Source organism: Sebastes umbrosus, chromosome 16, assembly GCF_015220745.1.
Source record: "Sebastes umbrosus isolate fSebUmb1 chromosome 16, fSebUmb1.pri, whole genome shotgun sequence".
NCBI classification, from domain to species: domain Eukaryota; kingdom Metazoa; phylum Chordata; class Actinopteri; order Perciformes; family Sebastidae; genus Sebastes; species Sebastes umbrosus.
Genome location: NC_051284.1, coordinates 17,349,394 through 17,375,963, shown reverse-complemented (window position 1 = coordinate 17,375,963; position 26,570 = coordinate 17,349,394). Strand labels below are relative to the sequence as shown.

Below are 26,570 nucleotides of genomic sequence, written 5' to 3'. Positions count from 1 at the left end.
TGATGCTGTTGCATTTTGTTTTAATGAATTTCATCATGTTGAATTTAGATAACAAACATAAACAGACTTTTGACATGCACCAGCTCGTTAATCTGTAACCCTCTTTTCCAAAATCAGAATTTATTTTCCGTGTGTCTTTTCAGTGTAGTCCTAACCTGTGTTGCCTATATGTATGAGCCTATTACTTTACAGATGTTCAAGCATACAAAATTTGAACTGTGCATTTTAGAAACTTACTTTCCAAAGTATCAACGATAATGCAAATATTTGTTATATAACTGCAGCCATACTGACAGCGATCCAAGCTCCTTTGAGGCACCCAGCAGAAGACTTTAACATAAGCCAACAGCTTGTCACTCAGTACTCCGTGCACGGGCCAGAGAGAGAGGACACCCAATTTTCACTGAGCAATATGTTTCATGTCTTCTTACTGCTGTGACCTTTAAATGGCCCCTGACGCTCAACACAGATAAATGCGCCATGTTGGAAAGAACAAAGTGCTTTCAGACCATTTGTATTGAGCGAGTTATTTGATGAACGGCTCAAATGCTACAATCCAGCGCGGGGACATTCCCATATATGTGCACGTTATTGATTTAGGTACAAAACCTTGCCTGCATCAGGCAAATGACTTCCCCTCAGGGTTCTTTAAAAGGGCTTGTACTCTGTTTATGATGTGAAATTCCCCGTAGAAAATCAATAGGTTTTTTGTTCTGGACGGTTTTGTCCTTATTATCTCATGCCTACTGCTGAGCAATGAGGCCGATCTCCTGAGGGGTCGTGAGTAGGAGGAGAATGATCGTGCCACAATGATTTAATCTCAGTAGCAACAGCTAGAGTGAAAGTCACACTGCAGGACTGTTTGAGCAGCCTCCAAGTGTCTCTGTGTCTAATCCCGGCTCTGGCATGAACCTCTCACACCCGTGGCTGCTCTGAGCACAACAAATATTTTACAATTTAACAATACCACTATGTACATCCTGAGCCCTGGCAGCGAGTACCTGATCACACTATGAAATAGGATAGCGGCGAACACTGAAATATCATTTTATAACAATTTTGGCGCAAGGGCAAACTCATGTTGAAAGTCCACCTTTCCCTCTTGATCTTAACCGTTCTGTTCTCCATAGACAGACTTAACGAAGTTCATGGTCATAAAATGTTAGCATTATTTGAATACTGGGCCAAAAGGATGCTTAAAGCAGACCATAGCCTACCATTCATTACATAAGACCAAAACAAAGAGTCACACAGTGAAGGGTTATGGCTCGGGGTCGGGTGACAGCAGCATATGATTCATGGCTTGCTGTGCCCTTTTGTCTTGTCCTCCTTGTGGTGGGACCATCCACTGCTCTTAGCCAATGTTATTTCACAGCCTTCAGAGTTCGCTCCCTGTCTGTTTCAAGTAAACCGGCAATGTCATTTCCTATGTCTTGTTCTTTCCTCAGTGCAGAAATAAAGAAAGAATATGGCATGTGTCACAACAAGAGATGTTCCTTTTTCTTCATTGTTTTGATGTCGGGAACAACAAAAAGTATCAACGTTGCTTTTTGATTCATCTGTAAAGGTTTCTTACACGGAAAAATACATTGACGTGACTTTGGTTGCATAAAAAAGGTAATTACCAGACCAGCGCATGGTGTTTGAGGCACTGGTATGTGTTCAGACAGAGGAAGAGAAATATGTCATTCTGATTCAATTTAATGCACTGCGATAACCTTTGATATTATACTCAAGCCAAAGTCTTCCTGTGAGATCTTTATATTTTTGACTGCATATAGTGTGTTCTAGTTTGAATCGCCTGCTGAAGACATTGAAGAATGTTTTAGTATCTGGTTTGCATTAGGATTTCTCTATAACAAAGTCAATCAAAGTGAAAAATGCAAATGGGAAAACCAAGAGAGCATGACTAAAGCATGAATTTTAATCATTTCAAAATTTTCCATATGCAGACACAGCGTGCTGCATGGCCACGACATCAATAACGTCCAAGCAGCTCATTAGAATTATGGAATCTCATTGATTTTATGCTAATTAAATTTATGAATGTATCGGCAAAAAAATATCTTTTCATTTGCCATATGGTGAGTCCATTAGCATACTTTTTATATGAATATATGTGCATGAAATTTAATAAAACAGTTCTGAGTGGGGGACACACTCGTGCTGTACTAAAATGGGAATGTTTGGTCTGCCGCAGTGGCTTCCCCCCTCTTTGTTCACACAAATCTGATCTGTGGAGTTTGGAGCTTCTAATAGAGTCAAACAGCTGTTGACACCAGCTGTGTGGCACAAGTGGTGTCTCCATTTGCTACTGTAGGGAAACATGTGTCCTGCCAGTCTAAACTCATGTATGTTTACAAGACCTTCCCAGAAACACAGACACAAAACAATAGAAAGCGTATTATCTAGAATACCAAAAACAAAGCTGAGACTATGTATTAATTTTACAAGTCATCAGACCCTTGTTCTTGACTTGAGTTAAGAGGAAGAAATGTGTCTCTTTCGATTTTAAATCCACTGATTATTGCGGCCTGTGTCCTTCAATTGGACGTTTTATTTGGTTTGCATTTGTTAAAACACTGATATTTTATTAATATTATACTGACATTAGACATAATTTTGTCATACTGTCTCTATTATTCAATAGAGTAGGCCTTCCACAGAGAGTGTTTTTTTTTTCAGTAATATTATTGTGATTTATCGGTAGGGAAAAGATCAAAAGGAAGCCTGTCATTGTCTGTCTGTCTGTCCTCACCGCTGTCCTCCCTGCAGCAGGCACAGATGTCCACTCGGGAGTTCCCTTTCCCTGTCATGCCCTTCAAGGAGTGGGTGTTGTCAATGGGGCAATGGGCTACCAAATATGGAGACGTGTGAGGGTATAAATTGGTCTGACGTTGACAATTCGGCACCCCTGGTTCACACACTCAAGATCCGGCGTCTGGTGCTGATCTGGTGAGTACCCGCACGGCTGACCGAAGGACTAAAAAGGACCAACCAGTGGATCTACCACAAGAGGATTGATTCATTTTTAACACAAATGGCAGTGATTTCCACATTTGCTTAACCGAATGTCATCATCATCTAACAGAAACGGATCATCAACTTCTTTTCTTTTGCGGATTGTGGATTATAGTCGTTGTGAAATGCTCAAACAATATTAACTTTTCAGTTCTTTCAACAAAGAAAATGCAAATACTAACCCAATACTATAACATGCATTTCTATAGTATATAATATCACCATTCCCTTGTTTGTTCACAAAAAAAAGAAGGCACTATCTTCAATCACCCAATCCAAACAAACACAGGACCTAACAGTGTGTCTCTGTGTGTGTTGCAGAGCTGACATCATGTGCGATGACGAAGAGACTACCGCCCTGGTGTGTGATAACGGATCCGGCCTGGTGAAAGCTGGGTTTGCCGGCGATGACGCACCTCGCGCCGTCTTCCCTTCCATCGTTGGCCGCCCCCGTCACCAGGTAAAGTAAACTATTAATAAACTTCACAGACATTAAGATGAGTATCACTTTGACCCTCATCCTACCAACTGGGGGCCCCGCTGACCCCAGAGGTACTTTTTTTGTCATATCTCACAGGTGCTTTATTCTATCATTCCAGTTTTTCATGACTTTGTCAATCCATTTGTTCCTAATGACTTCATACCATCGTTTTCTGTTTCTGTTTTAATTAGGCTTGTGCTTTTTAAAAACACCAATGTAATTGGGGTCTCAGGGGATCCCAGTCAAAAGCACCAAATTGCAGCCTGTGCAGTTAAAATATTTAAAATTGAATAGATTAAAATGTTTGCCATGGAGACTAATTTAAAGTATCACAAACTATCAGGGGGGTAGGGGCACTCTGTACATCATTTTGAAGGAGACAGACAGAGATGCAGCAGACACAGATTTCCTCATGTGTCTATTTTTGTTTTACACAATATGCAAATTAACTGTACCTTTCCTAAAATAATAATAACAATCTGTTTTTCTTAAGATGACATTCATAACTAACTAACTAATGATAACTAATAATGTTTTGAGTAGAAATAAGTTATGTTAAATAGGTTGGTAGGATGAAGGTTAACTTGTTCACATCACATAAAAACAATCCATGGCTTTGGGTGAAGGCCAGCGCCACTGCCCGTAATTGTGTGCCAAAATGATGCAACTGAGAAAAACATCATTATTCTGAAAACACAGTTTGATTCTGCATACTGTATAGTGGTAGTTATGATACTCTGTGATGGTTAGTAGTTCTCCACTACATCACTAATTTCCTGATGTGTGCCGTTATCAGGGCGTCATGGTTGGTATGGGCCAGAAGGACTCCTACGTCGGCGACGAGGCCCAGAGCAAAAGAGGCATCCTGACCCTGAAGTACCCCATCGAGCACGGCATCATCACCAACTGGGACGACATGGAGAAGATCTGGCATCACACCTTCTACAACGAGCTGCGTGTGGCCCCAGAGGAGCACCCCACCCTGCTGACAGAGGCCCCCCTCAACCCAAAGGCCAACAGAGAGAAGATGACCCAGATCATGTTCGAGACTTTCAATGTCCCCGCTATGTACGTAGCCATCCAGGCCGTGCTGTCCCTGTACGCCTCTGGACGTACCACAGGTATGATGACAGATTCCTCAGGTGTGCAAAGCAACTTTGTTCAGTGAGTTAATGTATGAGACAAATGTTCACGTATTCATCATCAGGTATTGTCCTGGACTCCGGTGACGGTGTGACCCATAACGTGCCCATCTATGAGGGTTACGCTCTTCCTCACGCCATCATGCGTTTGGATTTGGCTGGTCGTGACCTCACAGATTACCTGATGAAGATCCTGACTGAGCGTGGATACTCTTTTGTTACAACCGGTGAGTAGGCTTACTGATTCATAATGTCCTTTGTTTTGGAGAAAGTATATTTTTCATTCTAACAAATTGTTTAAGATATTGCAAACCAGGCGGGAATACTTTTCACGCACATGTAATTATCTTCCCATATTTCTTTGATGATGCACATTTGACCGACATAAAACAAATCTGATCCCCTCCAGCTGAGCGTGAGATCGTGCGTGACATCAAGGAAAAGCTGTGCTACGTGGCTCTGGACTTTGAGAATGAGATGGCCACCGCCGCCTCCTCCTCCTCCCTGGAGAAGAGCTACGAGTTGCCCGACGGGCAGGTCATTACCATCGGCAACGAGCGTTTCCGCTGCCCAGAGACCCTCTTCCAGCCCTCATTCATTGGTGCGTAAAGGCGAGCACAGACACCATTCATTTAGTTGTTGTGACACTGCCCATGAGCATCTTTAAAGGTGTCATACAGTGATTTGACTTTAAGTCTTTATTATAGTCATTTAAGTAATAGAGTTAGCCTAAAGTATCTTTTTTTATTTAAACAAATTAAATTATATTTTCACTTGTTTTTGGGCACAAATCAAATTTGACTCTAAATCTTAACCAAATGATCTTATCAGTGCATGGAAAAAAGTAAAATCCAAGATAATGTTAAACTGTTTTGAAACAGGTTGAGAGTAAACTCGCCTTTTGAACAGATTGCACAGAGTTTCAGGCAAACATAAACAGTGTTAGAAGAAGTAGCTTACTCAGATCTTTTACTTGAGTAAAGTAGCAATACCACAGTGTAGAAATACTCTGTTACAAGTAAAAGTCCTGCATTAAACTGTTTACTTAAGTAAAAGTGCAAAAGTATTAGCATCAATATATACTTAAAGAACCACAAGTAAAAGTACTCATTATGCAGAATGGCCCATTTCAGAATTATATTACTGGACTATAATCAGTGATGCATTAATGTGTTCATCACATTTATGTTGGAGCTGGTAAAAGTGAAGTTAATTTTAACTACTTTATATATTGCTGGGTTAGTTCACCTATAATAATAGATCATAAATTATTAGTTGATTTAAGATTTGTATTTGTAATCTAAATCTGCAAAGTAACTAAAGCTACAGTACTTAAGTAAATGTATTTAATTTACATTCCACCACTGAACATAAGTATCTAAATCAGAATAAATACTGGTGGATGAACGGGATATTTTTTCCAAAAATAGACGTGTTTATTGCTCATATTAGTGGTTGGCTGCCAAAATAAGATCACCAACTGGTGGTCACAGTTTATCCACCTTCTCACCACTTCAAGGCCGATAAATAGGCACAAGTAATCTAAAGCAGGGGCTTATTGTTCACATTTACGCCACAGAGCGCGCAGCTGTTGGCGGAGCTGTCCGTTTCAGCACCTGTTATGACAGCTGACTGCGGAGTCAGATGTTTTTCTTTGCAGCGTGGGGGGGGTAAAACCCACTAACTTGTCCGCTGTGTTTGCACAGGCATGGAATCTGCTGGCATTCACGAAACCACTTACAACAGCATCATGAAGTGTGACATTGACATCCGTAAGGACCTGTACGCCAACAACGTCATGTCCGGCGGCACCACCATGTACCCTGGTATCGCTGACCGCATGCAGAAGGAGATCACTGCTCTGGCCCCCAGCACCATGAAGATTAAGGTGATTTATAAAGATGACTGTGACATTTCTCTGAGCAGAGTCCCAGATTAACAGGTGTGTTTGTGTTTAGATCATCGCCCCCCCTGAGAGGAAGTACTCCGTGTGGATCGGCGGCTCCATCCTCGCCTCCCTGTCCACCTTCCAGCAGATGTGGATCAGCAAGCAGGAGTACGACGAGGCTGGACCCTCCATCGTCCACAGGAAGTGCTTCTAAGCGCCAGACTGCCCTCTTCCTCACCCCGTTACCTCCCCCTTTCTGTGCCAGAAACGACCCAATTCATGGCTCCAAAGCACCAATTTGGGTGTTGGCGTCAAATTCTGTGTTTACACTAAAGTGCAATTTATATGTGGATATGTACAGGTTTATAAATAATCGAGCCCCAGGACTTGCATCTTTCTTTCTTTTCAGTTTAAATCTGGAACATAAGGTTGTTGTTTTTCAGAATCTGGTTTAGGATCTATAAACTCTGTGTTGTGTCTCTCGAAAGCCGCGATCGCTCTGTCCTTCTGTCACGTGACGGGATGAGTAAAGGTTATTAAAGATTTGAATTAGAAAAGATTACAGTGAGCGGAGAGGATAAGCCACCTCATGAGAAATTAACCGCACAAAGTTTTATTGAGTGAAAACAGGTGATCGGTAATCCCCCGTTTCCCAGGTTGGACAAAGCTCACACTGGCTCCCTGTGCTGGATACATTTACATGATGCGAATAATAACATCAATGGTGGGATGTAACTAACTACATTTACTCAAGTACTGTACTTTAGTACAATTCTGACATAATTTACTCAAGTATTTCCATTCTCTGCCACTTTATACTTCTAATTTACTACATTTCAGAGGGGAACATTGTACTTCTTACTCCACCACGTGTATTTGACAGCTGTAGTTACTCGTTACTTTTTAAATAAAAGTATATAACATGATATGCTTATATGATATAATGCAGTACCCAGCCAGTAGTACACAAAAGTATCTGAAATTGACTCACATTGATGAACTACATCATTAAAATGCTCTTACAAGTTACAGACTAATATTATATTCCATAATAATATTACACTAAAAGGAGCCATTCTGCATTTTGACTACTTTTACTTTTGATACTTTAATGTTACTGATAATACTTTTGTACTTTTACTTCAGTATTTTTACTTGTAACAGAGTATTTTCAGACTGTTACATTTCTACATTTATTGAAGTAAAGGATCTGAGTACTTCTTCCACCTCTGAATAACATAAATAATACTAAAAATAACTTGGTTAGCAAGGAGTTAAACAAATAACTAAGTAGGTACCAAAAACTTCCTGACACCTGAATGGGATTCAAATTCAATAAACAGAAATACTGCTGGTTACTGCTATGGTTATATGAGATTATATATGTGATTATACTACTTTATAATAAAATATGATAAGAAACTTAATATGATGCACTATTTTACTTAAGGGGGGGAAATTGACTAGTTTCTTATATAAGCTACATGCAGTCTTGATCCATAGTTTTTTGTTTAAATAAACAATTGCCTTAATAACTATGACATGAATAGTGTCAAACAACACAATCGTCTAATATTAGAGCACACACAATGCAGCGCTCTAAGTTGATCAAATCTCAGAGAGCTATATATACAGGGCAGGGTCACACATTTCACTTCTATTTTTAAACCTCCACACAGAGAGAGAGAGACAGAGAGACAGAGAGAGAGAGAGAGGGAGAGAGAGGCAGGCAGGCAGGCTGCCTTGTAAAGCGATTAGCAACTCGGATGGTACTTTCACTCTGTCACTGTATCCAGAGCATCATCTTTGCCCGAGGTGAAAACAACAGCTCTGCCAGCGACATGGGGAGGGATGCCTCTGGGCATGTTGAGGCTGTCCGCTCCAAGACAGGAAGATTGGCTCCATTTATAAAGCCCATATATAGGTTGCAGATAATAAGCATTGAACAATAGCTTTTTGTTAAAATAATGTGATATCACATTGCATATAGCCGAGGCTACACGTCTTTGTAACTATCTGCATAACACTGACAAGTTTAAAAACACATGGAAGTCACCTTGACCCTTGTGCCCATGAACACCCTGTCCAGGAAGGATGGATATTGTTATACACTGTTAAGAATTTCCTAGTAAAATAACAGTAAAGAACTGGCAGCAGGGTTGCCTTTATGTTATTGTAAAATTAACATTATTATACTGTCGCTGAAATTTACAGCTTTGTACTGTTAATGAAAAATACAGTTTGAACTGTTTTTTTGTATTAATTTCATAGTATTTTACAGTTAATTTACTGTTTAAAGATACATTATATAGCTGTTTTCACCTTTATTTTACATTATCTTGCTGATTTGTTTTAATGCACTATTTAGGTTGTATTTTTTACATACATTTTAATAAACATATTTTTTTGCCTAGATGAATACACTTATCAGGTTACAGACATAGGAATAGTCACACTAAATACAATTAAAGGCACTTGTTAGGAAAAAGGCTATAATAGACTTGTTGACACTTTTCCCCAAAATGTCTGTCTATAGCTGGCTACAAGCACAGAATGCAAACCAGAACAACATGTGAGTGAAGAACAGAGCTAACAATGTACAAGCCTCACATGTGCAGATCAGGTCCTAGAATTTAAACAATACTGCATGAAACTGTTACTGATGATACTTTAGACAGTTGATCAGCAGTAAAGTGATGTTTTTTTAAGAATGCATTATAGTTCAGTTAAAAAAAACGTCCTATGAGCGTAATTTAACATCTTTTGTATTAACAGTAAAGCACTGTTTTTTTTTTTTTAGCAATAACAGGTTAATACTGTTGAAATCCTGCTGTAAATTAACAGCAATTGTTTACAGTGTAGTGCACATGTGGTCTCTGTAGTTCACTGAGTTCAGTGTGATAACAACACAGCCAGGGTTAGGAGCCACTCATGCTTAAAATGCAAAAAAACTCAAGGCACTAGAGGTCTACAACCCAACACTCTGGACACACAATCTGTCCACAGCAGTGTCCACTGAACGCCATATACCAAACTGAACTATTGAAAATCAGAAGCCCTCCTGGTTGATACTCCTGGCTGCTCTCCAGCGACCTGTCTGCGCGTATACGTGACGCATGGGAGGAGGGTGGGGGGGGGGAGACTACTTAAAGGCGGATTAACGCTGGCAAGACATTAAATCCAACCTCCCTCCATCCGTCCAGACGCAGCAGCGCGCAGTATACCCATCAACCTGATCTGAAGAATCGAAAATAGGAGGGCTTATAGTAATCAGCCCCTTCAGACTCCCATGACAAGGAAAAAAAAAGTGTGGCAAACGTTTTATGGGAGCGCTCACAGCACACACAGCAGGACGCACGCTACTGGAGCTCACTGCGCGCAAAGCAACACAACCAACCAGATAGGAGACGCAGAGAGACGGAGAGAGACGGTGGACGGTGGATGCATCCAGTGACGGATGCGTTTTTGAGCTAAAACTCGGACGTTTTGGAGACTGAGAAACAACGAGAGTCAGAGAGAGAGCGAGAGACAGGACGGGACATATTTTTTTTTTGGAGGGATTGAACAGAGTGCCGTTGTGCTCTAGTCTTCTCCGGATGCTCAGAAATGGGGGAATGGACTATACTAGAGAGGCTCCTGGAGGCTGCTGTCCAGCAGCACTCTACTATGATAGGAAGGTAAGATGATCAACCAAAAAAAAAAAGAACCAAACGAAGAAAAACGCAGCAGCCTCCAGGATCGTCTTTAGCATGGTTCCCAGTCCCCCGTTTCTGTCTTTGTGCCTCTCAAGGATCTTTTTCTTGTAGCATGGTTGCCCCCATGGTGGTGTCCTCCTCCGTGTCTGTGTTTTGTGGATTTTTTCTGTCTTTGTCACTTCACAGATTTTACCCCTTTTTTTACCTCCTCCTTCTAAAACGAGAAGTAAAAAAAAAAAAAAAAAAAAAAAACCAGCTGTCGTTTCAGAACCTGCAGGATTGGTGTTTTTTGCATAACAGCCTTTAAACTTTAAAAAAAAAAAAAAAAAAAAAAAAAAAAAAAATCATATTTCACGTATTCATTCATCCACTTTTCAACCATTTTGGTGTTTGTTGGTGAGTTTTGAGTGGTGGTTGTGCACTCACAGGGAGGCAGAAAGAGATGGAGAGTCGGCGTTATCAAAGCTTTCCATTAACGCACACAGGTACAAGTCAAAAGCAACGCCGATTTGCTTTTTACATTGCCATTTCATTTTCACACATGAAAATCAGAAAAACACACACACCCCAAAAACACACAAAAACACAGTAAAAATCAACAACACATATCCTCAAGACAAGAGCGTCCTGTAGGTTCAGCACTGGACAGCTCCACCTTTAAATCCAACAATACTGTGAGCGCTTCTGCCACAACTCAACACCACACATATTTGTGTCAGTGAAAACACAACACACACACATATATATATAAAATCTACTAAAATCTACACAAAAAACACAAAAAACACAGTAAAAACACAACACATATGGTCCTCAAGAGCGTCCTAGTTTCAGCACTGGACAGCTCCTCTTAAATCCAACAATACTGTGAGCGCTTCAGCCACAACTCAACCACACATATTTGTGTCAGTGAAAACACAACACACACACACACATATATATATATCAAATCTACACTTATTTCATTTCACACATTAAATCAGAAAAACACACACCAAACACAGTAAAAACACAACACATATGGTCCTCAAGAGCGTCCTAGTTTCAGCACTGGACAGCTCCCTTTAAATCCAACAATACTGTGAGCGCTTCAGCCACAGCTCAACCACACATATTTGTGTGTTAGTGAAAAACACAACACACATATATATATATATACATACATATATATATATATATAAAATCTACACTTATTTCATTTCCAAATAAGAAATCAGAAAAACACACACCAAAACCACACAAAACACAGTAAAAACACAACACATATGGGCGTCCTAGTTTCAGCACTGGACAGCTCCACTTAAATCAAGTACTGTGAGCGCTTCAGCCACAACTCAACCACACATATTTGTGTGTCAGTGAAATTACACAACACATATATATATATATATATATTTAAATCTACACTTATTTTTCACATTTGTTTGTTTGTTTGCTTGCTTTTTAGGATCCTACTAACAGTGGTGGTCATCTTCCGGATTCTAATCGTAGCAATAGTTGGAGAGACTGTCTATGATGACGAGCAAACCATGTTTGTTTGTAACACCTTGCAACCGGGCTGCAACCAGGCATGCTACGACAAGGCATTTCCCATTTCACACATTAGATATTGGGTTTTTCAGATCATCATGGTGTGCACGCCGAGTCTTTGCTTTATCACGTACTCGGTGCACCAGTCGGCCAAGCAGAAGGAGCGACGCTACTCGACGGTGTATCTGACACTAGACAAGGATCAAGACTCGCTGAAGAGAGACGAGAGCAAAAAGATCAAGAACACAATCGTCAATGGAGTACTTCAGAACACGGAGAACTCCACTAAAGAAGCCGAGCCGGACTGCTTGGAAGTCAAAGAGATCCCTAACTCGGCCATGAGAACTACAAAGTCCAAAATGCGTCGCCAGGAGGGCATCTCCAGGTTTTACATCATCCAGGTGGTGTTCAGGAACGCGCTGGAGATTGGCTTCTTGGTGGGTCAGTATTTCTTGTACGGATTCAACGTGCCGTCGGTGTACGAGTGCGATCGCTACCCATGCATCAAAGACGTCGAGTGCTACGTGTCCAGACCCACGGAGAAGACCGTGTTCCTGGTGTTCATGTTCGCGGTGAGCGGGTTCTGCGTGGTGCTGAACTTGGCCGAACTCAACCACTTGGGTTGGAGGAAAATCAAAACGGCTGTGAGAGGCGTGCAAGCTCGACGGAAGTCCATTTACGAGATCAGAAACAAGGACTTGCCCAGGATGAGTGTGCCCAATTTTGGACGCACTCAATCCAGTGACTCTGCTTATGTGTAAAAAGGAAGAAAAAGATGTATAAAAAAAAGAAATTATGATGGACATGATGGGACAGCTCCGCACGCCTAAAAATTCATGACTTTTTAAAAGAGTGGGCTTTTTGATTTGTTGTAAGGACTTTTCATGGCAAGCGTGAGAGGTGTTACACGTTTGTTTACTTATTTATTATTGCACTGATGCAACTTTTTAGTAATGTTTATACTGTGTAAGACGCTTAAAAAGGAGACTGTGTTCACATCATTTACTCTTTGTGGGCTGCTGTACTTGAAGAGAGTAAAAAATGCAAAAAAATTGCACTAAAGAGGTGAACACTGGGGGGGCCTGACCTTATCCAAAATGTGCTATACTGACCTGATGGTGTTTTTTTAAGACATTTTTCTTTCCACCTGTTTTTTTTTTTGGCATAAACCTAATTAAATGGCACCAAAAGGACAAATCTTTATCATCCTGATTTATATATGCATTAGATATATAAATCCTTTACTGGCTTATGGTTCTATGACCTCTAGTTGAAATACATCAAGCGTACAATTCATGTTTTATTTTATGTTGCCTGTGTTGCACCACTGACCTTAACATATGTAACCATTCCATTGCTTTATAGCTGACTTGCAAAACAGTATCTGGTGAATTTTGCTGCAAAACGCTAACGTCTGTGACTTCCTTAATTTATGACACACCAAAGCGCCCACTGCTTTTTATTTGTGAAGTGTTTTTTTTCTTGCTTTTTGTGTAATCAAGTGCCATACTTGTATATAAACATGATATATATGTATACATATAAATATATAAATATATAATAATCATCATGAAAGCTGATTCCCTGCTTGGATTATGCTAAATGCCGCCCCCGAATTTTTTTATTTGCTTTAAATGTATTTGTTGTGATTTAAATGAAGAAGAAAAAATAATAATACTAAGACATACAGTTTTCTCTGTTTTATTTTGCAAAAATAACTGGAAAAAGAAATGAAAGTGCTAGTCTTTTTTTATATATACAAGAAGTAAATGTTTCCTCCCTAATCGAAGCTGATCGAAACTGAAAAAAATAGCACAAATTGACATTTTTATCAAAGGACGGGCAATAGAAATCTGCTCTGGTGCTACAGTTTTTCATAGTGGTTTAAATGTAACCGAAACAAACCAGAAGAAAACACAAACATCATTTTTTTCTGTGGAAAATAAAAGTGGGATTCATGTACACCAGCAACGTGTGAGGTGCAGTACTTTGCTGTCTGCTGCTCTAGCTTGTGTCGACTGACCTATCACACAGCCTACTGTATATATCCAGTGGAAATTTTGCCTTGCTGCAGTGAAGATGTTAGCCACACCCACTCTGTACAAAAAAAAACCCCACTGCAGGACACACCTTGTACAGGATCTCATCACTCTGCAATGTGTTGCAATACGGATGCTGCTTCCACAAGACACATCAATACTTATGCTCCACAACTTTTAGTTTATATGCATCAAATCCAACACTGCCCCTCAGCCCTTATGGTGAGCTATACATTCGCAGTGTCTCACTATAAACTTAGTTTGTGACTTTCCTTGTACTCTGCAGGAATGACTAAAAGCTGAGTATGATTCTGAATACTGATGGGAGCTGCCCTTTCTGCAGCTCTGCTCATCCCTTCTTCTCTCATTGGAGAAAGGATGTAAGAAAGCAGCCTGACGAGAGGGGAAGGTCGTGTACTCCTTGTGAAGGTCAGATTGAAAACAAAAGATGGGGAGAGCAAAAAAAGAGAACTCAAGGATATGCCCACACATGAGAGAGAGTGAGAGAGAGAGAGGGTGTAAGAATGAAGTAAAGACACAGAGATAAAATGAGATATATATGCAGCTGACCGTTGCAGGTAATCTGGGAAGGGCTGGTGTCTTCATGATTCCCCTGCCAGGATGACTCTGCAAAGCCGGGAGAAATCGAAGAGCAGCGGCACCGGCGCATCCGTCTCCAACTCAGCAGGGACTCCAGATTTCTCCCTGAGTCATGAACTTGAAAAAAAAAGAAAAACAGAAGAAAGAAGAGCCGTTTGTCAACTTTGCTCTGATGCAGTGCAGTGCACGCCTGTGTGCGTCTTTATCTCCCTCTCTGTTTTTCTCCAGCTCATCTGGATGTTTTTTAAGCATTCAGTTACTCCTTAAATGTCTTACTACAAAACCTTTAAAACACTAACAGCATCACAGAATTAAAAGAAAATTATAAATCAACCTTTACAAATAAAAAAGGAAATACAATACAGCATAATGTTTAAATGCAATTATCATCATTTGTGATGCTTAGGTAGTTTGATTATCCTGCAACCTGGTTTCCAACTCCAGCAAAATTATTGGGGTATGTTCCAATGCAATTATGCATGCTGTCATGCATTTACATCATGTGAGTGTTGCAGGACTCAGCAGAGATTACACTGTACCTGTGCATCTGCATTTTCTTGTAGTCATGACAGCCAGGTTACAGGCCACATAGACGGTATGTAAAATGTGCATGACGATTCACTTGGTTCAGATTCACACATCTAGGACGATGCAAACGTACTGTATATAGAGATGAAGTAATCTCAAGGCCCTATGCATTTATCTACTGGCCTTACCCATCCTGACAACTGCAGCAGAACACATCAAGGCTGCACGCAAGCTATTTTAAGACTACAAGGCAAAAACACTGCGGGAACACCTCCGATTTCATGTGATTGCAGGTGCTCAGGGTGAAGACAGAGATTGTTAGACACGTATTTCCTCCCTTAATGTGAGTCATCGATGAAGAGACACCCTAATATCGGAGGAGAGGTCTTCTCCCTGGGTGTATACTGTGGGAGGGGGAGGCACTAAGGTCATAAACAAACTGCTTTTTTATGAGCTATATGGGCCACCTCAGCATAACTCTATCCACTTTCATTCAGGATAAAAAAAATATTATTAAAGATCATATGCTGTAGGGGTGTGTGGTGTGCAGGTGTTAAAAAATAAAAGATTATTTTATTTTGAATTAAATTATCCACCTCCACAAAAAAGCACATACTCATATAATGATTAAATGCAAGGCAGAACATAAATATAATAACATAAATATTCAGTATTTACATATATGCACTAAGAAGAAAAGTCTACAGTTTGAGTATAATGTCATATAATGTTCTTAGGTCAGCAGGCAGGCTGTTCCAGAGTAAAATCCCAGCCCTATATGAATTCATTTCTCTGTTTATCACTGCAGTATATAACGTTGAACCCACCAGTATCATCTATGGAACATTTATTATGATTCAAAATCTGACTGGTGCTGGTTCAAAGTAGCGGAAGTGGCAAAAAGATGCAGCATTAAAATTGAGTTTTGCAGTACAGCCGTTCCTAGACATTTTTTATGTAACATTCAAACTCAAAGATTTTGTCCGAAGGCACCTGATCTAATAGGAATGTCATTGTTTGGCCGAGAACTGTAAAATGTGCATGCTGTATGGGAAGATAATGAAATCGGTATATAAAAAAAGCTCTTTCAATTAAACTATTCCTCATTTTTAAACCAGAGTTGAAATGAGACCTGTCAAAATGATGATTACGTGGTATAACTTATGTGTTTATTAGTAAATTATGTTTTCTACTAGTACATTAACCATTTAGATTCTGTATTAAACATTACATTAGTCTTACAGTAGCAAGTATGGCATCATATGTAGCTAAATAATAGTTTAGCCCCAGGCCTGAGTCTGCTGAAAAGAGACTAGTTTGGGGTTTGATGAGCAGATCTACTTGTTTCTTGGTTGTTTCCCTCATGAGAAGGACAAAGAAAAGAAAAACGTTTAGCGGTTTAGATTTGCAGATGTGATATATATAACGTGACCAGAGTGCGTTTTTATTTGAGGGACAAGGCCGGAATGGCATAGGTGAGTGATGGAGCTGGAGTGCTGACACCTTTATTAACAATCATGGCAGCCACCTTACATCATGCTGACAACTCTCCTGGAATAAAGTGTTAGACGAGGACAGCTGAACAGATTCCAAAATACAACCGAATCAATCATGGGAGGACTCGGAATAATTCAAACTCTGTGTCTGTCTGTGCATTTTGACATAATTATTTGTAACTATTTTTTATTAACTTATATTTAATTAAAACTGTCCACTGTACGGTTACTAAATGTAACCATAGGAATATTATTTTGAAGAGAGGAAATACCCACAACCGACTGTTTTTCTTACAGCAGCCTCTGCTCAGTGTGGCCTTTCAGAAAATGTGACGGATTAAACCAGAACTTTCACCTGAGAGTGAATCCCGCAATCCCTCTGCCCCAAAACAAGCATGTCCTCCCAATTTCTCCTCTTTTACCAATCTGAAAAGAGAAGGCTGGCTCCGGGGGAGCGCTGCTTTAATTCTGCCTTTTTGCGCAGATTACTGCATGAAAGGGGGAGAGCAAACAGAAGGAAAACGGTGAATGTGGGTCTTTTTGATCCACTCAGCCAGAAGCAATGAAATTAGCCTGGTTACTGCAGCACATATGCACGGCATAGCATGGCATAGGCAGATATGGCAGACGTGGCAGACATTGAAACAAAACACACTCGATGTTTGCATCCATGTGGGGGAGGAAGCCGTAACGCAATTGCACAGTGTGACCAAGTTTCTAACTTTCTGTCTGCCAGGGGAGCAAAAAGCCTCCGCTCTGCTCTGCTCTGTTCTGCTCTGTTCTGGCTGTGTAAAGTAGTTTTCTCCGTCTCCAGCCACACTAGCTTCTCTCCCTCCTCACCACTGCTGCTTTATAGCAGTTCGGGGGGAAGCAGAGCGCCAAACTTTCGTTCTGTGATCTGTGCTTTGGGTGTTTTGTTTTTAAACTTCCCCATTCTAATGAAATCATCACAGTACAAGGACAAAGGGACAGAGAACATTTGACAGAGTCTGTACAGAGGGATTTAGGTGGCTGGTTTGGTTGGTGGCTGGGTCGTATTGGCTCATAGAGAAGGATTTGGTTGAAAATAAGCACTGGCACTGACAAAATATACCTGACAGACTTGACAGCAGATTAATTTCTCATCCATTTTTTAATGTGACCCCAGGATTAAGAACATTAGGGGATTATACACAGATTTGTCAACCAGAGGTTCGCAGTGGGACAGCCAGCACCTGGTCGAGGACACAATGCACCCAAACCCAAAAAACTCATGTGTTCATCCTCTTTTTATCCAGGTAGGTCAGGTTAAGATAGAGTTAGTTAGGGTGAAGGAGAACTTTGGGAAAGAGACTTTCCCTGTTTGCATTTTGCTAATTGTTTTCTCTACATTCAGCATTTTTTCTTTTATGAAACTCTAGCATTTGGAACCCGCAACCCTCTGAATAAAACAACTTTTTTTGCCACAGTGCACCAACTTTCTCTGGTAAAGTAGTTTGTCATTAATGCAAAGCAGACAGTGCCAGGCCACACTGCAGCAAAAAAAAAAAAACCTAAACAATTTCCTGCTCGTGACATCTTTAATTTCCCTCCCTACCTCGAGGTGACAGTTCATTCTGACACCTACTGCTTGTTCTAACTTTCTATGCCCACTCGCCTCCTCTGCATTCCCTAATAGCTTGTACTACACGCAGCACATCGACGCTGATAAATGTTTAGGTTCTGCACCATTACACAGCCAATAAAAATCAGTGGCTGGCAAGTCTTAATCGGACACGGAGTGTTCGCCGGCCAATTGGACTTGTACCGATATAGGAGGTATAGAATAGCAGCGTGCTTAGGAAGATGGAGGAGACACTGAGGCAGAAGTATAAATATATTAATTTACAGCCCACACTGAAATACAATCGCACACAGAGCAGCACGTGAATCACTGCTCTGTTTTACAGAGGCACACAGGTATGGAAGATAATGTTCATCTTGTAAGATTTGGGGCTGCAGAATAAAAAGAACCACCTTTTAACTTGCCAGATGAGTGAGGAAGCTGCTGCTGCTATAAAAAAAAAACAAAGACCGGTAATGAAATTCAAACAAAGAGAACGAGAAAGGAAGAAATATCGCTACTTTGATGGCGAATTCAGTCTTTCCTTAATCCCAGGGGAAGTGTAAGATTACACAATGTGGGTTGGACTCAGTGACTCCTCTGCTGCTGCTGCTGCTGCTGCTTGGTTTGTTCATCATCTACTCTACCTCGCTGTGGTTTACCTTTGGACTCTGTATGAACCAGCCACTGTGCTGTCTGCGTTTTCTCCGTTTGATTCTCTATTTCTGCTTCCTTCCCTCCTTTCCTTCCCTATTTCCTTGCCTTCCTGCTAAAGACTCTACCTCTCCCTTTCTCCAACTCGTTCCCTTTTACAATCCTCCCTCAACTCTTCCTCCTCTTCTCTTCCTTCCTACCTCTCCCATTCCTTCACCCATCCCCCCACTCCCATCCTGATGTGATGCCACTTTGCCGTGAATCACGTGGCTGCCGTTTTACTGAGCCTCAAAGAAAGGTATGAGATCACACTTTACATTTCAGCTCTCTGTCTTTTATTGATGCAGCACTTTTAAGAAACACCATGGCTGGGTTTCTGAACCAAAGCGTAGAAAAAAAAACAGGCGGAGGATCCAAGATAAATCTAAATGCAGGTTTGCTGTTATAGCAAAACACACTATACTGGCGGTGTATTCTACTGTAACGTAGTTAAGATGTTTCGTTTTTGTTTGCATGTCGACAGTACTGTGTTCTGCAAGAGGATTTCATTTCTTTGTCTTCTCAGCTAGTTACTCTAATGTTCCTCTTGTATAGTTCCTGAATGTATTACTTATTAACGCTCCCAACTCTAATTCTACTCCATGGTCTTCATGACTTGCTTTTACTTGACAAGCATACTTTGTGATGTGCTATTGTGTGTAGCTTTGTATTGTGCATTTTGTATATTCTTTCTTGTACAACTCTGTAGTATGTTTCTTTGTTTTGACCTGCCAAGGGACTACAGATGTGAATTATGTTAAAGATATAATCTGGTAATCTGGCATCAAATGGTGACATTTAAGTTTTAAACTGTACATGGTCCCTTCTAAATAAAATTTAAAAAAAACCCTAAAAAAAAGACAGTATCGGTAGACTTTTCACTATCAGGCTTTTCTGGGAACAACACATCTCACGCTCTCATTTGAGGACTAACATACAGTACAGCAATATAACTACAAATGAATCCCATATTATGGGCCTTACTGTCTTTCATCTTATAATGCATGTGCATGTGAGCTCTTGAGTCAGCTGGAAGATGACATAAAAGTTTAAACCTGTCACATATTCATCATCAAAAGTCACCAGCATCATACATCTGTTTCGCCATAAAACTTTATATTGAAATCTCTGATCTATGTGCATCTTACTGATATGATGCAGATGGTAGCACTAACCCGAGGTTGCCTGTTGGCTGTGAACCAACAATACTCCCAACAGTGTGTCAGAATGCAACATTTGCCAAAGATGACCTATGATGGGACGCACATACTCAAACACACACACACAAACACTCCACCCACATTTCCCATAAGTCTCCAAGCACACATGCTGAGCTGCTCCTTTCTCAGTGTTTCAAATGAAAACAGGGCTGCTGGGAAATTTATGTAGAAACGTATGTTGGCGTTGTTGTTGCCGAGGCGTTAATTAGACTGAAAAATCTTGTCTTAGACCCTCCTTCCAAGCCGTCCAGTTACACACACACACACACAAACAACTCCCCCCACACACCAGAAAACCAGCTATGTGCGCCAGAAGATGTCTTAGCTGTAAGCCACTTGAAATGTGTGCATGAAATTCCAGTTGATCAGGAGAGATCAATTGTAATCTGAGTGTCATTAATTTCCCTGACGGAGCCGGTGTGAATTTGCGAGTTGGACGAGATCATAGCAGCCGGACTTTGGCGTGCAGCAAGTGTTGATCGTGTTAATGATTCGCTGCTTCCTCATGCCAGCTTGTTGTTACAGCCAAAGGTAACACCGCAATGATTTAATATCATAATTAACACGCTGTATTTGGATGCTGCAAGAACAAAATAGTGTAGATGAGATTCTAATTGAGAAGAAGGCATAAATATAACACAAGAAAAGCATAAGCATTGTTAAAAGAGATCAATAAATCACATTTTTAAGCGACCAATAGAAAAGGCGGGGCTCATTCTAATCACTTTATATACTTTTGGGTCGCTTAATCTATAATAATATACCAACATTTATTTTTTCGATTAGATTTTGTATGTGGAGTAAAAAGTACAATATTTCCATCTGAAATGTAGTGGAGTTAACGAGGTATAAAATAGCATAAAATGGAATAAAGTACCTCAAATTTGTACTTAAGTGCAGTACTTGAGTAAATGTACTTAGTTACATTCCATCACTGGAGAGGCATCTCAAAAATCATTACAGGGGCCCGCTCGAGGAAGGTACTGTAGCTTCAGGGTGCTGATGCAGTGGAATCACTAAAGAAATGGCTTAATGGTATTCTGGGATCAATACGCCAGCAGCAAACAGATGGGCTCTACCTGCCGAACGTCCGTTTCTCCTGACTTCAGCTGATTTAATGTTCTCACACTGCAAAAAATGTCTGTCTTCACAAGTCATTTAGTATTAAAACCCTATTTCCGGCCAGTGAGGCGAGATAATTCCATTTCTGTCTACTACAGCTTCAGTTGTTATGGAGAACACCGTTATCTTGAAAAATGGCAACTTGGCACAAATTATTCCAGCATCGCAAAGAGTCTTGAATCTTGAAGACAACTTCGATCGTGCTGATTTGCACTGGACAAGTGCAATGTTTTCCCTCCTTCCTTATAAGAAAAAAACATTCTAAAACTAATTATCGAGCTGAATCTTTACATCTTGCATTGCGTCTGCCCAAACAGAAGCTAAAAGGCTGCTGCTACCGCTGGCAAGCAGAGTATAGTGATTTAATTTGGCAGATGTCCAGCTCTGCGATGGTTGACTTGATAACAACAGTACACTGTTTAATCTGTTGTAGCAATTACACTTTATCGATAACAACATCACTGTGCAAGCTTGCAGAGTGGGTTTAAACTATTAGACTGATACCGCATATCATTTTTAAAATATACTCTATGACATGTAGTGGGTTATTTCTTAAATTTAAAAAATATTACAACAAACATCTGGGTAAAAATCTGACAATAAAATACCTTTAGTGGCTTGGAACCTTTTTTATTTCGTTTAGAGGAATGTAGTGCAGAATCAAGAGCTCATTTGTGTAATGTTACTCTTTTTATCTTTACTCTTTTTCTCAGGCAACATTTTCTGATCTACACTTCTCTCAAGAGAACCTTGTTTAATGTAACCTGCATTGATCAATATCCTCTTACATCAGGGAACCCAATCTTCAAATTAAGAGTTTGGGTCATGTATCAATATAGTTACAAAGGTACTATAAGCTTCTTCCGTCAGCTCTTTACATGCATGAACCAGTGGGCTACATCTGGGTCTGAAAAGTGAAGCTAATGAGAAAGTACCTTAAACTTGCATTCTTTCTAACAGCCAGCAGGGGGCGACTCCTCTGGTTGCAAAAAGAAGTCTGATTGTATAAAAGTCTATGAGAAAATGAGCCTACTTCGCACTTGATTTATTACCTCAGCAAACATTGTAAACATGAGTTTATGATCTGTATCCCTTGTTTCAAATCTTCTCAAGATTCAAGATTCAAGATGTTTATTGTCACGCCGGTTGTACAGGTAAAAACGTGTGATGTATTAAGAATATATACAGTATATACAGTATAGGATATATTTTTGTGTAAGAATGTGTCGATTGAATTATAGATTTAAAAGTCTGATGGCCTGGGGGGAAAAACTGTTCCTCAGTCTGCTGGTATGAGTTCTGGGGGTCCTGTATCTTCTACCAGAGGGCAGGAGGGAGAACAGGCTGTTGTGGGGGTGTGTCGTGTCCTTAATGACCCTCAGGCACTTCCTGAGGCAACGCTGGGTGTACAGCTCCTGTAGGCTGGGCAGCTCGCACCCGGTGATATGTTGGGCGATGTGTTCTTCATTACAGCATAATGTTCATTTAGTAAATCATGGCCCCATTTAGAGTAAAATAGACCATAAAGCAGGGTATGCTTTTGGCGACGGCCAAAAAACAAACAAGATGGCGAAGGCCAAATACCAAGATAACGACGGCCAAAATGCAGAACTCAAGGCTTCAAAACGGCACTCCACAAACCAATGGGTGACGTCACAGTGACTACATCTACTTCTTACATACAGTCTATGTCATGAACAGAAAAATCAGGTGTATTTAATCTTTCATTTGATTCAATTACAAAATGATGATCCATTAAGCATTAGGTGATCACATGAACTAATGTCGACTTCATGTATCATTTATCATTTATGAGAGTTCTATATATATATAGAGAGTTCTATATCATGTATTTGTACAAGCATTAGATCATAGTGAGTGATGCATTAGTCATGCATTTGCCTACCAATTGAGTTATCTATACGTATGTATATGTTTGAATATTTTCTATTTAACATTAGCTTTCGGGCATTCAAAGATCTAACCTGACTAAAAATCTACTCCCAATTGTATTGAGGTGTTTTCTCTTTCTATCATTTCCTCGTTTTCTTTCCACTGGCATGTAAAAGGAGCTTGATGCCGTGCCTCTCCAGTGCGAGCTGCTCAGGATCCGGCTGGACTGGGAGCTCTCCCATGGCCTTAGGAGGCACAACTGGAGACAAGCTGGTCTCCCTCCAAACAGAGATTTGGGTTCACATGACCTGCACGAGCAGCTGTCCCCCACAGTCCTCCCTGCAGCACCACACGCTGCAAAATGGGAATGTCCTCTGTGCAGAAGCTCTGCTCATGTGCAAGCCATGATTTAAACAAAGCAGTGCCCTCTCTCTCTTTCTCTCCCTCACACACACACTCGCAATAAAACTCACCAGAACGCTGTGTTCTCCCCATGTTGTCATACAGGACTATAGAATCGCCTCATGAATATCAAGTGATGGTTTGTAGCTTGCCAAGTCATTACGGAGAGCTTTTTAAACAGCCAGAAGGCATATGAACTAAAAACCATCCATATTAAATAATTTTTTATATAGTAATCTGTTCTGCTTGGGTGGACATTTTCAGTGCAAACACGCCTATTTGTTACTACTGAAGACATAAATGTTTAAAAAGGAGTCACTGATATATACTTTAATTTGAAAAAGGGCTAAGTCACTTCATAAAACTGCTGGGCACTGTCATTTCTAGCAAACATTACTCAAAGTTCAGTAAAAAATGTATTTGTTGGGGACTATTTTCAGCTGATTTTGTGTATGAAGAATTGAATCAAAATAAACTACAGTCTCCATGTAATAAAGGAACATTTCGCTCCAGCCCATTCATATTTCCAGGGCGTTAAATACCGACGCTTTGTCACGGCCATCAGCGTACGATACCGCCGCACACAGAACCCTTTAGCGTCGGTATGAAATGCACCGGGCGCTCCATTAACTACAATGTAAACCCATCCGCGGCAACAGTAAACGCTCATAGAAAGTGCGCCGGAAGTGTGTTGACATAATTTAAAGAGTGAAAGAGACACACCGGGCGGGCGGGAGAGGAGGTGGATGGGTCCAAACACAAGGCTTTCATCCAGGAGACCGCTGTTTGTGTTCGTACAAACATAGTAATTTTAAGCTCAACCATGTATTTCATTCCTAAACCTAACTATAGTGGTTTTGTTGCCTAATCCTAATGTGACGCCAAGGGTAACTATAGCGGTTTTGATGCCAAAAATGAAGTGACGCCAAGGAGTGTGACAAAGCGGCGGTATGTGACGAGTTGGGATGAGAACGTGTTGGTCGCTCAGTGCAACAGTGCAGCTCATTAATGTGTTTTTAATAGTTTTTGTACAACAATACAGGTCATGGCACAGAGGAACAAATCTGGCTTTGGCAACACAGGCAACACTTAGCGGTTACATTTATTGCGGATTTATTTGTTGACAATAAGAGACACATAGAATATCCGTAGATTTATCCACTAAAGTTAGAAGATCCTTAAATAGTCAAAGTTTAACACTCCAGAATAGTTACTTCATCAGTGCTGACTGGGCATGGTTGACCAGATTAGACTAACAGGAGTGTTTGCCTGGCACATTGCATATTCAATTCTGATTGGTCCATCAAAATAAGAGACATCACAAATACAAACGGTCTCATGAAATAATCAGTATTTTCTTTAATTTTGGCAGATGATAGTTTGTTCATATGCATTAGCGCCCCATTGCTAAGAGTAGGAAGGACCTTTAAGGCTTTTAAAAACTGTTTAAATTGGACATTTTTCAAATCCAGTGTAGTGGAACAACTGAGACTCTGATGAAAATGCCACAGATGACCAACTCCAGTCCTGCAGCTGCAGTTATCATTTATTGTGTTCCTTTATTCCTCTCCTTGCCCCCCTGCTCTACCTTTTCCCTATACTGAGGAAAGACTCTTTAACCTCTTGTAGACATAAAGGATATTAACCACACAACATATTTGAAGAAGCCCATGCACCATGATTGTCTGCTAACACAAACGGAGCGCAGCCTACTGTCGAAGGCCACCACCCCTTCAGCACCTCTAAGAGCCCAGCAGTCCATGGATACTGTATGTCTAGGAGACACAATCGCTGTCTTCCACTCCCTCTGGATCCTACTGCACAGCTGATTCATGTGATAATCAAAGCTTCAACTACCATCCTGCCTCATAGCCGCTCTAATGCCACACAGTTGAAATTGACACTGTCTGTATTTGAAAGACAGGAGCCATCAATTGTACAGTATGTCTTCTCAGCTAAAGGCATGTTGTGCATATGTGTGTGTATGTGTGGTCTGAGTAAAGGGGAAGGTGGCTGGAATTGATTATCCATCAGAGCTGTCTGTCCCCTCTCTCTCTCTCTCTCTCTTTGATTGCCTGGGCATGAGGGAAGGTTTTAATTATGTTTTCTTTTATTCAAACGATTAATCCTGAAGCACAGTGCACCAGGGTTTCCCCCTCGGGAGACGTCACACATCTGGCGAAGACTGTGCTATTATCATCACTCTCTCTCTGGGTTACTGGAGCCCCATTCTTTCTTGCTTTCTAGCGAGAGGTGTACTTAAACATATAGACATTCACACATACAATCACAAACAAAATGCATTTATTTAATGCTGATACTATTTTTACTAAACCTGTCTGCTTTTCTTCTGATAAATAACCTACTCAGGATTAATTTAGCTAATCTTTCCCTTTATTCATTTACATTCTTTAGGGCAGCATTTAAGAATCATTTTTTAATATAATTCATCATAAATTGTTTTGTCAGAAAATTTTGCCCACAATTTCATGGAGTGACATCTAAGGCGTCTTGTGTTGTCCAGGCAACAGTCCATAATAACTCAAAGATATTTCATTTACAATAATAAAAAAACAAAGCAAATCCTCACATTTGAGGAGTAAATGTTCTAAAACGTTTCTTGCTTGATAAATGACTCCAGTGATGTATCAATTATTAAAATGGTTGTAAATCAGATAATAGATTCACTGACTAGTGATTTCAGCACTAAACATATTATGTTATTTAACATATGCAAATTTATGTAAATGGTTGCACTGCATGCATGCCTGGAAGACTATAGATTTATAGCTGCCTCCATATGTTTAATGTCTTCCAGATGCATTAATTATATAATATTTTTTATATTATACAATATTATGCAATTTATGTGAGCCTTAAGGTGTCGGAGGTTGGTCAAAATTTAGTTTTACTTTGCAATATATAGTATTTTCTCATATCTACAAATTTTCTTCACTGGAGTGGAAACACAGGACAAGACACACAAACACACGCTCAGTCAATCCGTGCCTGGCAGTGGCCTCTCACATGGCTGAAATAGAGTGTGAAATTTCTACTCAAACATTCATGAGTGCAGACCTGCATTACATCACCTCTATACCTCATCATGGGAGCTGTGAATCAGAACAATGTGATAGCTATGGAAATTAAAGGAAGAGTAAATGGCACTTCAATGGGGGACAGAAGCAAGAGAGAGAAAGAGATGCAGAGAAAATGGGAAGTCGAAGGAGCGGCGGAT

The 26,570-nt window shown here is 40.3% G+C and overlaps 3 protein-coding genes across 5 annotated transcripts in view; 2 read left to right on the top strand and 1 right to left on the bottom strand.

Annotated features, from left to right (window-relative positions):
* Nucleotides 1–2,860: 2,860 nt before the first annotated feature.
* Nucleotides 2,861–6,918, top strand: LOC119474278 (actin, alpha cardiac muscle 1). The gene is made up of 7 exons (XM_037746191.1): nt 2,861–2,955; nt 3,343–3,481; nt 4,299–4,623; nt 4,710–4,871; nt 5,054–5,245; nt 6,351–6,532; nt 6,603–6,918. The coding sequence occupies exons 2-7, from the start codon at nt 3,353–3,355 to the stop codon at nt 6,744–6,746; spliced, it is 1,134 nt and encodes a 377-aa protein (XP_037602119.1). The 5' UTR covers nt 2,861–2,955; nt 3,343–3,352; the 3' UTR covers nt 6,747–6,918.
* A 2,804-nt stretch (nt 6,919–9,722) lies between these two features.
* On the top strand, nt 9,723–13,724 carry gjd2b (gap junction protein delta 2b). 3 transcript variants are annotated; one of them, XM_037746192.1, is made up of 3 exons: nt 9,723–10,209; nt 10,656–10,712; nt 11,675–13,724. In XM_037746192.1, exons 1-3 carry the CDS (start codon nt 10,139–10,141, stop codon nt 12,516–12,518), a joined length of 972 nt encoding a protein of 323 aa, XP_037602120.1. In that variant the 5' UTR covers nt 9,723–10,138; the 3' UTR covers nt 12,519–13,724. The 3 variants fall into 3 exon arrangements, with proteins under 3 accessions (XP_037602120.1, XP_037602122.1, XP_037602121.1); XM_037746194.1 differs by lacking the exon at nt 10,656–10,712 and having other exon boundaries at nt 11,850–13,724; XM_037746193.1 differs by lacking the exon at nt 10,656–10,712.
* Nucleotides 13,725–14,263: 539 nt separating this feature from the next.
* The window catches only part of stxbp6 (syntaxin binding protein 6 (amisyn)), a 169,994-nt gene continuing 157,687 nt past the window's right edge, over nt 14,264–26,570 (bottom strand). The window contains exon 6 of the mRNA XM_037746202.1: nt 14,264–14,513. Within this exon, the coding sequence (XP_037602130.1) occupies nt 14,478–14,513 (36 nt within the window). The 3' untranslated portion in view covers nt 14,264–14,477. The remainder of the gene's footprint in view (nt 14,514–26,570) is intronic.